A 12967-nucleotide genomic window follows, 5' to 3' on the forward strand; every position below is an offset into this window, starting at 1 on the left:
CAAAGTTTTGGCGACAAAGACGCACAAGCAAGCAAGAACATTCAATAAAAGTTGTTTTATTCTCAAAATAAAATCTTCTATCAAAGTGGGAATTATACATATTTACAATCTCGTAAAATTTCATATACAAAATGTACAATATATGTACACCAATAATTATATAAATACACTTTTACGCGCTGATGCAACCCGTATGAGACAGTTAATTAAGGCATTGATTCGTGTAAATCCATCATGTAGAGAGGAAAAGAAAAGAAAAGAAAAACAGTCCAGCCTCGTTTCGAGCAGAGCAGTCTCATTGTGAATCTTATGTTTTTTTTTTTAAGACACGGTGGTTCTTTACAGTAAGAAGAACAGGAGGAAGAAGAAGAAGAAGAAGAAGAAGAAGAAGAGGAGCCTCAGCTTTACCATGTCACCTATCGACGAGGGGGATCTTGTCAGCTGTGCGCATTCAATTAAGCCCCGATAAGACTCCGCATTCTTCGTGCCAGGTACATTGTTCTGCTGCTGACAGTCTCATTATTTAAAGAGAAGCCATTAGGCGCTCATTAATGTGCTAATTACAACACGCTGATGGACAATCCCAACACAATTAGTCACCCCCTCCCTCCCTCCCTCCCCTATACCGCCCCACCCCCCCTCTATTCAAACCCCCCCCAATGGACGTCATTTGGATAAGGCAGGAACACTTTCCATAAGTAGAAACTTTTTTTTTTTTTCCTTTTAGAAGCAGAAAAATGACATGACCACAAATCCAAATGGAGTTCACATTGTTGGAGTGCTCATGAGCAAGGCTTCATCTTTAAAAAAAAAAAATGGCAGTTTGGTGACTCACCTTTGACTCATTTTTTAAACCATATAAAAACATTTTAAAGTCAGTCTTTGTCCCCCCCAAAAGAGCTCACACGCGCTGGTTCCTTTTTAAAAGTCTTTAGTGTCAAATGACATAAGATCTCCCCCCCCCCCCCTCCTCCCCTCCTTCCCTCCCTCCCTCTCTGTTCATACCCGGGACAGTGGCATCTGTTTGGGGCATGAGACGGAGCTGGCCGTCCCGGACCTCCAAGTCAGTCCCGTGCTCACGTCACTGTACATGGAGCCGGCCGAGGCTTTACTCCCCCAGCAGCACCGCGTGCAAAAAGTCCTCCAGGAGTCCAGGGTTTTCCCGGACCAGATCCAGGCTCCTGAGGTGATCCCCACCAGGAGGCACATAAAGTACTTGAGCATGAACACAGCGTAGTCCGGCCTCTGCCTGTTCGGGTCCGTCAAGCACGTGCAGTTGTGCGTAATTTCCCACGTCTGTCTGTTGTGCTGCTCGTAAAAGTAACACGCCACTATGACAGTGGCCGGGACGGTGTACAAGACCGTGAAGACCCCTATCCGGATCATCAGCCTCTCGAGTTTATCGGTTTTAGTGCCACCTTGCTTGATGACACTCCTGATTCTGAAGAGCGAGACGAACCCGGCCAGCAGAAACATGGTGCCGATGAACAGGTAGATAACCAGCGGCGCCAACACGAACCCGCGCAGGTTATCCAAATTCTGGTTGCCCACGTAGCAGATCCCGGCCACAGAGTCCCCGTCCACAGAGCTCAGAGCCAGCACCGCTATGGATTTCATGCTGGGGATGAGCCAGGCGGCCAAGTGGAAGTACTGTGCGTAACTGGCGATGGCTTCGTTCCCCCACTTCATGCCCGCGGCGAGGAACCAAGTGAGGGACAGGATCACCCACCAGATCGAGCTCGCCATGCCGAAGAAGTAGATGAGCAGGAAGACGATGGTGCAGAGCGCGGGGCCGGTGGTTTCATAGTGGATGTGCTCTGCGCCGTTCTCCCGGTTGCAGGCCACCTCCTCGTGTCCGGCGATCAGCCTGACGATGTACCCGACGGACACAAACATGTAGCAGGCGGAGAGGAAGATGATGGGGCGCTCCGGGTACTTGAACCTCTCCATGTCGATTAGGAAAGTCGCCACGGTCGCGAACGTGGAGATGAAGCACAGGACGGACCACAGGCCGATCCAGAAGGCGGTGAAAGTCCTCTCCTCCTGGGTGAAGTAGGGGTTGTGGCACGGCACGGCGCAGTTCAGGATCTGTCCCGTCTTGACGCGGTTGTGCAGCGGGTGCCCGTCGCTGGTCACCGGCACCATGGGCGCACGGCAGAAGCATCCCGTCTCACACTTGGACGCTGCCGGATTGTGTTTCCCCGGGATGACGCGACCGTAGCCGGTGTTCTTCCTGTACGGCTTCAGGGGCCGGTTGGTCGGCTTCGCCACCACCGGGGACGCAGTGGTGGTCTGGCTCCTGTTGTAGTCCATGCACAGGGTGTCCTGGTTGCCCTGCTCGGGCAGCAGGTCGCATCTCATCCGGTCCGGCCACGGGAAGCCGTACTGCCTCATGAGCGGAGCGCAGCCAGCCTTGGCCCGCTCACACACGCTCCTGCACGGCGGCAGAGGCTTCTTGTAGTCCTCCAGGCAGATCGGCGTGTACATGCTGCAGAGGAAGAACCGCAAGTCCGGGGAACACTTTATCTCCACCAGCGGCCAGAACTGGTGCACCTCCAGGCCGGCCTCGTCCTGCGTGTCGTGGTTGAACTGGTTGGGCATGTAGGTGTAATTGTAGCCGATTCCTTTGCACAGAGGCACGGAGATCTCCTGGCACTGGAGCTCCTTGGCCGCCATGCAGCCCGATCCGTGCAGGACGAGCGCAAGCAGCACGCACCATCCCGGGATGCTCCTCTCCATCGCTGTTGTTTTTTTTTTTCTCCCTCTCCTGTGCGCGATTCTTCCTCGACAAAAGTGCCAGCGAACTTGCGCTCTGCAAGTAGGCTGCAGGTCCGATTAATCCAGGGATGCTGCTGAACTCATGCTACAGTTTTGGTGATGCTGCGAAGCGTCTGTAATATCCTCCCCGCGAAAAAAAAACAAGCGCTTTATTTTCACACAGGCTGGGATACTGCCAGTCTCCTCTCGCTCCCTTTGTGTCGGTGCAGCACCGTGCCTCTCTCTGCATGCTCTGTAGCTGCTGGGTACGTTTGCATTTATACGGGAGGAGGGCGGAGACACTCCCCCAGCGGGGCGGGGAGGGAGAGTCAAGTCAATCAGGGGGTTCCTTCTATAGGTGTTTGTTTAAAATGTTCACCCTGGAGGAAGGGTTATAATCACTTTGTCTCTGTTTACCCCCCCCCCCCCCCGACACACACACACACACACACACACACACACACACACACACACACACACACACACACACACGCACACTGCCCTTTACAAACAAGTAGAGAGGCAGTTATCATACAATGGAGACATTAGGGAGGAATGCAATTAAGGATGCAGACTGTGGAGGGAAAACTAACATGTACATCTCCAATTTAGTAGACTAGATGTGTAACATGATGCACCTGAACGCATCGCAGCATCACTGACGCAAATAAAGGGAAACAAAGAGTGAATACTACAAATGAGTGGAGGTCATACTTTAGTTTCTACTTTATTTATTCACCACATATCACTTTGAGTTTTCTCTGTCTGTTCACTGGAAATCATGTAACTTGAAAAAATAAGAAGCAATGAAAACCAGCTGATTCTGTCTTATAATAAGTAAGACATAATTATAATAATCTGACAATGGAACAAGTGAGAATGGTCCAGTTGTCTGGTCATGTCACTGGAATGTTAGTTTCTAGGTGATCCAGTCTCATATCAAGTGTAACGAGAAGGTTTCAACCAGAAATGAGACAAATAAGATCGATAAGATCAAGTTTATTCTGTGTGTTGCTAACAGAAAATATATTGAGATATTATTATTATTTTTATTAACATCTCATTCCTTAGATTTATTTATTCTTCTACAGTAAGATGAACTTTTTAAACTAGCAAAATATATAAAGAAGCATTTGAGTATTTTATACACGAGTCTTTTAAATCTGTTGCACTATTACAACTTCATTAATTTAATTTTAATGGACTTGAAATAAACAAACATGTTGCAGCCGTTTGCCAAGATAGCATTTCTGCATTCAGCTGGTCTGCACTTTCAGATTTTTTAAATTTTATTTAATTCTGTAAATCTTTAAACCTGGAAAGCACTTTGATCTTAAGTTTGATTACAATTATTATCATCGTTCGCAGTTGATCATTTTGTTGAAATTTAACTTCTTGAAATAAATTAAAAGATGCAGTCTTTATTAACCCTGATAGACGTGGTCGGCTCCTCTTACATGAGTTTCTGTTTTTTTAAAAAACTCTTAGTCTGGAAATATTTGAACCTGAAAGCACTTTGTACCTAAATCTGAAAAGTGCTTATGCATACAATTGCTATTATTACTTATAGTTAATTTTTGATTGAAATTCTCATGTTCAGACTTCAGCCACGTCGCTCAGCTGTCTGGCAGACTTGTACTGAAGTTCACATCAGTCTGCACCTTGTTGTGTTTGTGATCTAAAATGTCTCATTGTTAACTGAAGAATATTATAAGAACTGTCGTGCAACAGGATAAAAACAGGCCAAATTCAAGCGTCAACACCAGAAATGTCTATAAAACACTAATAACTGCAAACTGCCTGCAAAACATCTGGAAACAAACACTGAGTCATGAAGTTTCTCTGAATGCAAAATACTGCAACTTGTCTTAAGATTGAAACTTCTGTTATGAAAGAAAAAATAACAGAATAAGAACTTCATTTGTAACAATAAGCGTGAGTGATATTCTCACCTTCAGTGTTAACGAAGTAATAAACAGTTTCTATACTTTCACAGTCTTTGTTCTGGTCCCTCCGCTGTTAGTAAAACATGTTGTTCGGCCACCTTGTAAAAGCAGGAGGACAAACAGATTTCCAGACGTGATAAGTGTAGCTGTTGGCGGTTCACTGAGCTGCAGAGTTTATGAAAAGCCAATGTTATCAATCATTTATCAGGAAATGACTGAGAGCGACGAGGGAGTCTGAATCATTCTCCCTCTCGTTCGGTGAACAGAGAACCTGTGCATGTGGCCTCACAGAGAAAATGTGTTGGCATGCTTACGTGCAGAGATATGTCTTCATGTCTGTGTGTGTGTGTGTGTGTGTGTGTGTGTGTGTGTGTGTGTGTGTGGTAAGAGAGGTTAATGTGTTCTTGTTAGCCCACAGCGGGGGGTCGTCTTGGTGTAAGAGAAGGCGGGGGCTGCTTGTCCTAACGCTGGTGCCAATGTTTCACTCGGAGCATGCTGGGCCGCCGATTACTGCGACGCACCGCTGGGCCCCACAAACAGGACAGTGTGTGTGTGTGTGTGTGTGTGTGTGTGTGCGTAAACAGTTTCCCAGCTAAAGAAAATAAGCTAACACGGGCAGATTGCGGTGCCACTAATTAAAGTCATTCACACTTCTTATTGGATTCATTAGCTTCAAATGGAGCTGAGACAGTTTGGCAGACGGGCGGCTTGTTTCCGACGCTCAGGTTTAATCAGAACTAATTAGCTCCCCAAGTCCAATATTTGCTAAAGGATGCTTGTTTTGAGCTCGGTTTTTGGGGGGTTCCAGCTGTGCAGGGCGTGTGGTGAAAAGAATCATTTTGCGGGTGCCGGCTGAGCTGCAAGCCACGGAAATGTTTCTAAATTGAGTGTAAGTTGCTACTTAGCGCTCCCTGTATTCTTCCATTTACACACAGTAGTCACCACTAAGAAGTCTGACAACACGCCAATGAAATCAACAAAAAAAAGGTGCGATATGATTTTATCCTGTGTCACATCAGTGGAGGGAAGTCTGGGATGCAAAAGCAAACACCTGTATTGTCTTGTTAAGACGATTAATGACACCATAGATCCAGAGTTCCTTTAATGGACCGACTTCTTGTTCAAAGTGCTCAAAATAAAAACACTTTTTGTTGGGTCAAACTGAACCTTTTTTTGGGGCCAACCATTGCTGCAAACCTCATATTTCCTCTTTATAAAACTAACTCATGTTGAATTCTATGAACTTTATTGTCACAGCATATTAAATTGTGCTCCTTTTAATGTTTTTATATGAGCTTCCCAGCCCGAACATACACATATTCTCCACTTTCTTGTTCTTTTCTGGACATTATCTGCCTTACATGAGCTCATCTCCTCTATTTGAATCATTCTACTTTATTACATGTGGTGATTTCGGCCTATGATGCAGTTGCACTTCCATCTGTTGATATATGCGCTCTAATCTTCCACATCCATACACGAGGGGGTAAAATCTTTTCATCTGGAAAGCATTTTGTGCTCAATAATTAAATTTATAAACCACTTTTCGAACTTATTATTACGCACAGAGTTAATTATCTTAAGTGGTTAGACAGAGAAATGCACTTTGAAAAGTCAAATATTGCATCCTGTCAACTTCTGGGCAGCCTCCGTGACCGCACTGCCAAAACAAGTCACCGCCACACCAGACCATTACCCGAGACCTCGAGCTGAAAGCCAGTGTGTATACTTTTCCATCAAGATGTTCTGGCAGATCTCTCCGACTACAGCAGGGAGTGTTTTCTTACTCAGTGTGGCATAGAAACGCTGCTCTATAATGCCATTTCTGAGAAAATCCGATTTGTTTGGGCCGAAAGCTGAAAGATCTCAGAGCTGCATGCACCAAATTAAACACAGTAATCCCAGAATCTTTATACTTTTTGCTTTTATTGCACTTTTTCAGCAAAGATGAGATAAACGTTTGTGATTGTGGTTGATTTTTTTTTACATATAGGTCATGCTTAGTGCAGCGTTATGCTACCAGACAGCTCACAACTTCAGCAAATATTCAGTTTTTAGCTTTACTTTCATGCCAGCTATCGTTTTGTCAGCTCAGGTGGAACATTTTCTTTCCACCCGATGGAAGGAGACTCCTCAGACGTTCACATGTTTCCTGCAGGGACCGTTCGGGCCCCGGTCCAGGTGCCTCGCGCTGGGCAGCCGAGCTGTGAACCGCAGGTGAAAGTGGAAGGGAACAGGTGCCTCCTCCTCCCACCAGGCCCGACAGAATAGCAGACCGGGCATTGGTTACACCAATCGCCGTCTATCAGAGTGGAACCCGTATTGATTAACAAGGCTGATAGACTCGGCGGCCCCAGCCACCAACTGTCGACTACGCCTCCCGCCTTCTGTGTGCAACGGCGATAGCGGGGTTTCGAGTTACGCGCTGGCCCCCCCTGCATACCAAATTTAAGGGGCTGGAAATGGAATTACTGCATCTGTTTAGAAGTCAATTTCTGCATTCTCCGGGCTGCCCACCCCACCACTCCTCTATCTAACCTCCCTTCTCGCCCCTCTCTTTCCTCCACCGCCCCCCCCACACACCCAGATTCTCCCAGGGCTCTCAAAGTTCATGACGCCAAAGAAAAAGACGAGGGAGGAAGGGAGGGAGGGATGGAGGGATGGAGGGAGGGGGTTCTCACAGAGTTACTGAGGCGTGCTGTGAAACTCTGAAATGTTTGTCTTTGTAACCTCCTCATGGGAAGTTTGGCCTTGTGATTCTCTCAAACTCAACTGTCCTTCCTGTAACAATGTGCTAAAACCGAATTAATTAACTGGGTGTTTATTAACGTTGGCCCGGATCGAGGTGGTGGGAGGGGGACGTGCCACCCCGAAGTATATCGGGTGCCGTCAGCCAATCAGAGCAGCGAGGAAGTACGTAAGTTAACATTTGATTCAAGTAACACTTTACACAACAAAAGCTACTTAAAGTTACAACAGTTCAAATGTTAAACTTAAGTTAACGGTCATTTCATTGTTAACAAACAATAAAATGCTTTATTAAGCTGCAACTGATGTTTACAGAACATCACAATTGCTTAATAAATGTTTATAAAGCATCTCATTGTTCGTTAACAGTGATCCCAGTCTGCTCTGATTGGTCGGCTCTCACAGGCCCGAGCGAGCACCGACCCGACGTGTTTCCACATCGGCTCTGCGGGCGTTTTCGCACCCACAGCCTTCCTGAAGGATCCGACTGATCGCAACCGTACGTAAGTCCTGACAGAGCGTCTCTGCGAAGTGTTTCGATTCTCTTCACAGAAGTTAAAATCCGAAAAGACACCTCAGGAGACGCTGGTTAACCACAGACCGCAGCGTAAGTCAGCGGCACATGACGCTCATCCAAACCACCACACTGATTTTCTATGCACAGCTACTTTGTTGGTTTCTTGATGCAGGAGGTTTATTCCCCATCCTCCAACTCTCCAAAAGAATCAGCGGTTTAAATGGCGTTCCCTCCTCTGACCTGCTGCCGTATCTGATAAGTTTTAAGTGTGTTTAAGTGTCGTTCACGATGACGGACGACCTGCTGGAATCTCAAGCTCGTTCAGCTCGTTGCCCAGTTTATAAAAAAAGAAACACAGACGCGCGCCAGAAAAAGAAAATTAAGGCCCCCCCGAGAGATTTTATCAGCTGTATTTTTAAACTTGACAAATCCATTCCTGAGCCGATTACACAACAGAACAGATGACATCACTTCAGATGCAATCACCTTCTCCGAGCACATCAAAACAAGTCTCGATTTCTCCCATTTGCCAATAACCAAACCTGACCCAGTTTCATCAAAACCTCGCGGCTCCTCCTGAACGTCTCACTGAAGCGGGCCATTAAATAAATATTCAAATAAAGTGTCACTTCAGTCCCCAGGGTAATTTAGCTGATTTTAAAACTTCATGTGTGTAGCGGCGAAGAGGCCTGAGCGTAATTAGATCTGATGTATGAGTTCAAGATGAGATGTTGGAGGCCCCGTGACTTCTGAGGATGTTTACTTTCCTTAACTTTGGACGCCGTCCTTAAGACGCCACCCCTTGATCTCAGAAGGGAACGCTGCTGTCACCGAGTTCTCGCTGGCCGGATAAATAATCAGCGTATAAATAACTATACGAGGAGTTTCAGAAAAAATCTAAATACGTCCATCCATTCTGACGATAACTCGCTGAACACAGCTTGGTTTTTTTTTTCGAGTCGGGAAACCTGGTTGACATGTTTTTCCAAACTGCTGATGTATTTCCATGAAAACTTATTTTCTGACCAGGAGACACGATGGAGAAACTATTTTTCTTTTTTAAACTTCTGTCTCATTACAGAGCGGTGAGTCCTTAATGTTCTGCGCAATGACTGGAGGGAAATGTTGGGTTCCCTGTCATGTTGTGTGTCAGTTTTTTTGCCGCCGTCAGTGACGGATGGAGGATTCCTCCCTTCTTCCTTCCTTCCTTTCTTTCTTCCTTCCACAGGTTAGATTCCTCCACGGTTAGTGGTTGTGTTTACTTAACGACCGACTACTAATCAGCCTGAGGTAGGATGTGAGGCTTAAGCAGTCACCCTCGACAGCACACACACACACACACACACACACACACACACACACACACACACACCCTGACAGCGTCCCTCTGTTGACAGAGTGTGTGTATTGTGTTGGCTCACCTTCCTTCCGCTCATTAACCAGAGCAAACAGTGACACACAAAAACCCTCCCATCCAATCAGTCTGCTGCTGGGCAGGATCATGACAACCAGGTCTGTTAACCAACCTCCTGACTCACACACACACACACACACACACACACACACTTTAAGCTGCTAGATAAGAGCTAAGAGGTCTAAATTATAAAATAGGCTTATATCAACTTGAGATTCCCAGAACTAACATCCAGTTACGCAAACATTTGTCGAAGGCGGAGCTAATCTCCGTGTTTCATTATCACATGTGACCAGTCAGTGTATAAAAAAAATAAAATTTCATTGTCTTGTGAAAGAAGCATGATCTAATACAAGAGTTACAAGATGAACATTTCCAAGATCGATCTCGTAGGCTACTTGAGGATACAAGAAATAGATTCCTGTTACATAATTTGTAGATGAAAGTAAACAACATGTTTGATAACCGTCCAATGAGGATATTTTCTTCCCTCAGGTCTTCACAGATCAGGGAACACACCTTCAAATGTGTTACTGTTGTGGCTGCAGGAGGATTCAGTCCAGGCCTCTGATGTAATGATTCTGTTTTTTTCATATCTACTGTAAGTTTGGAGGGTTTCTCTCTGTTTGTATGCAGCAGCAGACCCGCAGGCCGCGAGGAGAGATCGTTCCAAATGTTCTTTTTTTTATGTTTGTGATTATACGTTTTGGGTGATTCTGAGCAGCACTTCTGAGAAAACAACTGGTTGTGTTGAGACGGTTGCAGGAACTTCGTGTTTAGATATCACAGCGACTTAAATTGAACAAAAACCAAAGAAAAACAAACCGTGCAACGTTCGATAAAAATGACTTGAAGTGAGTGTAACTCCACAGCTTCGTGGCAAACCGCCACAGAACTGCTCTGCTCTTAAAAACAAGACCAGCTATTTTATTTCCTCACCTGAACTGGAATCTACCATCTGCTCAGGTGTGCACGGGGTGACTTACACAGGAGCAACCATTCAAACAACACACAACAACGAAGGAAACATCGGTAATGTGAGATCACGAGTGATATCCTGACACCTGAACACATCAACACAGTTTTACCCTTTTCTTCCTGTGACTTGCTTGTGCCCGGTGTCTCCCTGCATGGAGCCGATCCTGCACACCTGTTTTCACTCTCGCTGAACGAGCAGATGTTTTGCATCACGATCCCAAACTTAAAGTGAAATCGTCCTTTTTTACACGATTTGTCATCCTGTTGTAGTTCAGGCCATCATTTCCTTCACTAATGATGATGATAAGATACTTTGGGTGTATTCACGTTCAGTTTTCCCTCAAAATAAAGTGGGATGCTTCTGTTCATTCCCCTTTTTTTGACTTGGTTGGAGAGATTTTCATTCTTTTCATTGGAAAGCTGAGAAAAAATCGGAGGAACTGTCCTTCACGCAGCAACGTGTGTGACTGAAATGTTAAAGTTAACGGGAGAGTTAACTCTTACCTGTGCTTACCTGTGTATTTAGTACATTTTTTGTTCAATGAGCTTCACTGTATTCACATTAAAAAAAAAAGATATACCCTAGCGAGCGTTACAGCTCCGCCGAGGAGGACGACGTTAATGTTTACATCCTGTGCTTTCCTATCCACGAGTAGATTCACGCTTCCTTCTGTGCAGTGATCCGAATGATGGGTTTACTTTGGAGGCAAGAAATTAGTTTCCACATCCTGTTTCATGATTTCTGTAAAGACACATTGGTGTTGAGCTTATTAAATGTTCTTTATTTGGCACCACAAGCCGAGTTGAGGACAATTATTGGTTAAAGACAATAAAAGGCTGATAATGTTGGGGATCATGGCTTCCTGTACAGGGAAGGAAATGATATCCAAGGGTTTTCTTTTCTCAGAGGATGAAACCAGCTGCCACAGTCTGTCCATTTGTCTCTGTTTGTCTCCTACACCCTCTATAATCCCTCCATACTGTAGTTGAGATATGGGTGGTGCCTGCTCGCTGTAACACCCCGAGCCCTTCTAAACTGCCACTTGTTCTCCCGGCGTCGTTAAGACGTGGAGCGACAGGAGGCCTGTTCTTAAGTGTGCTGCCACTGGAAACAGCAGCGGCATGTTTATAATTACGCTCTTTCTTTCGGCGGCGATGACGTCTCCTCGGCGGTAAACACGCTGGTTCGGGCCGGCTCTGGTCCTGCACAGACCCGAGGATTCATTAAGAGCCGTGACGACAGCCTCGGAGCTCGGTCGACTGCGAGGCCGCCTCTGGCTGTGTTTTTTTACGAGCAGGCTTTGCCTCAGAGGGAGTTTTTGTCATCGAGGCCGCTCCGAGGGCAGAAACGGTGACGAGGTGGGAAATGTATCCACGCTGAAAGCCATTAGTGTTCCATTAGTGTTTGGCCTTTCGGAGTGAGCCGCGGCGCACAGAGGTGACACACTGCACCTTTCTCCATCGGACGGCCGTGCCATGTGTGCCGCAGGTCGATCCGAACAAATTAACTCTTGTTCTTGATTGAGGAGTGTGCAATCAAACAATGTGGAAGCTGTTCTAGCGCCATTTGACACTCTTTTTTGGATTATTTTACACCCGCAAAAATGAGTCGTCGTGTGTTTTTCAGTTGCATTATTTAAATATGCACGAAGTATATTTAATACCCTGTCAGTGATAACTTCTTTGCAGTATTTTCAACATGATTTTATCACCGCAGAGCACAATGATATCTGCAAAGTTCAACATTTCAGCTGTAACTGTATCAATTTTCAATCCATAGCATAAATTGAGTTAGCTTCTCTTTGCACACATGGCTTCTCTTGCTAATCAATGTTAACTCAAGTTGCTAAATTGCTATTTCTGGAGCTTGTACTCAATTTTACTGAGCTGATTTTACTCATAGAACTACTTTTAAAAGTCACGAGTTGTTTAGCTCAGTCTACCAACTGCTGAGGGAAACATCTGACTGTTTAGCAGATAAATGCACCACAATGTTCACCAACTAGACCTTAATTACTTTTATCTACTGTTTGATGCTAAGCAGGTGGCGTACAGAGCTGTTTTAGCTGAAAACAGCGATCAGCTGTGGCGAAAAAATACTATTTCACTCCCCGAGCAGTTCGCATTCAGGACGACATTGAGGACATTTTGTGTAAAAGATTCTGTCGATGTGCCGTGCAGTCCATCTACGTCTACGAATGATTAGGTTACTAGCTTAAACCCAATGCTCGCTAGTAACACCGACATATTTCCTCAGCAAATAATAAAGAGTGAGAGGCACAAAAATCACACGTAACCGACACAAATGCTGCCGTGTGGGTGAAGATAAACGCATCTGTCTCTTTAAGAAACTTCGACTGACGTTTTACCTGAACACCTCGTTTCTTACATTGACATTACATAACATCCGCTGGTCCGTCCACCACTTCATCAGATGGAGTCCTGAACATTTGGGGAAGATCAACTTCCCTGAAGTACTAAAGCTGCAAGTGTAAATGTTTGAAAAAGAGATAAGTAGCCCTAGCATCTCTGTAGTGCCCGGGCCTTGTCCTGTCCTTCTCGGGGAATTGGGGATTTGGCAGGCTTCCCTCGTCTTCAGTGGAGCTG

At 45.6% G+C, this 12967-nt stretch overlaps 1 protein-coding gene across 1 annotated transcript; it reads right to left on the reverse strand.

The window, feature by feature from the left end:
• Positions 1–966: 966 nt before the first annotated feature.
• On the reverse strand, positions 967–2996 carry LOC115572005 (frizzled-8-like). The gene has a single exon (XM_030401734.1). The coding sequence runs from the start codon at positions 2737–2739 to the stop codon at positions 1000–1002; it is 1740 nt and encodes a 579-aa protein (XP_030257594.1). The 5' UTR covers positions 2740–2996; the 3' UTR covers positions 967–999.
• Positions 2997–12967: the final 9971 nt, after the last annotated feature.

This window comes from Sparus aurata, chromosome 21 (assembly GCF_900880675.1).
Source record: "Sparus aurata chromosome 21, fSpaAur1.1, whole genome shotgun sequence".
NCBI lineage: Eukaryota > Metazoa > Chordata > Actinopteri > Spariformes > Sparidae > Sparus > Sparus aurata.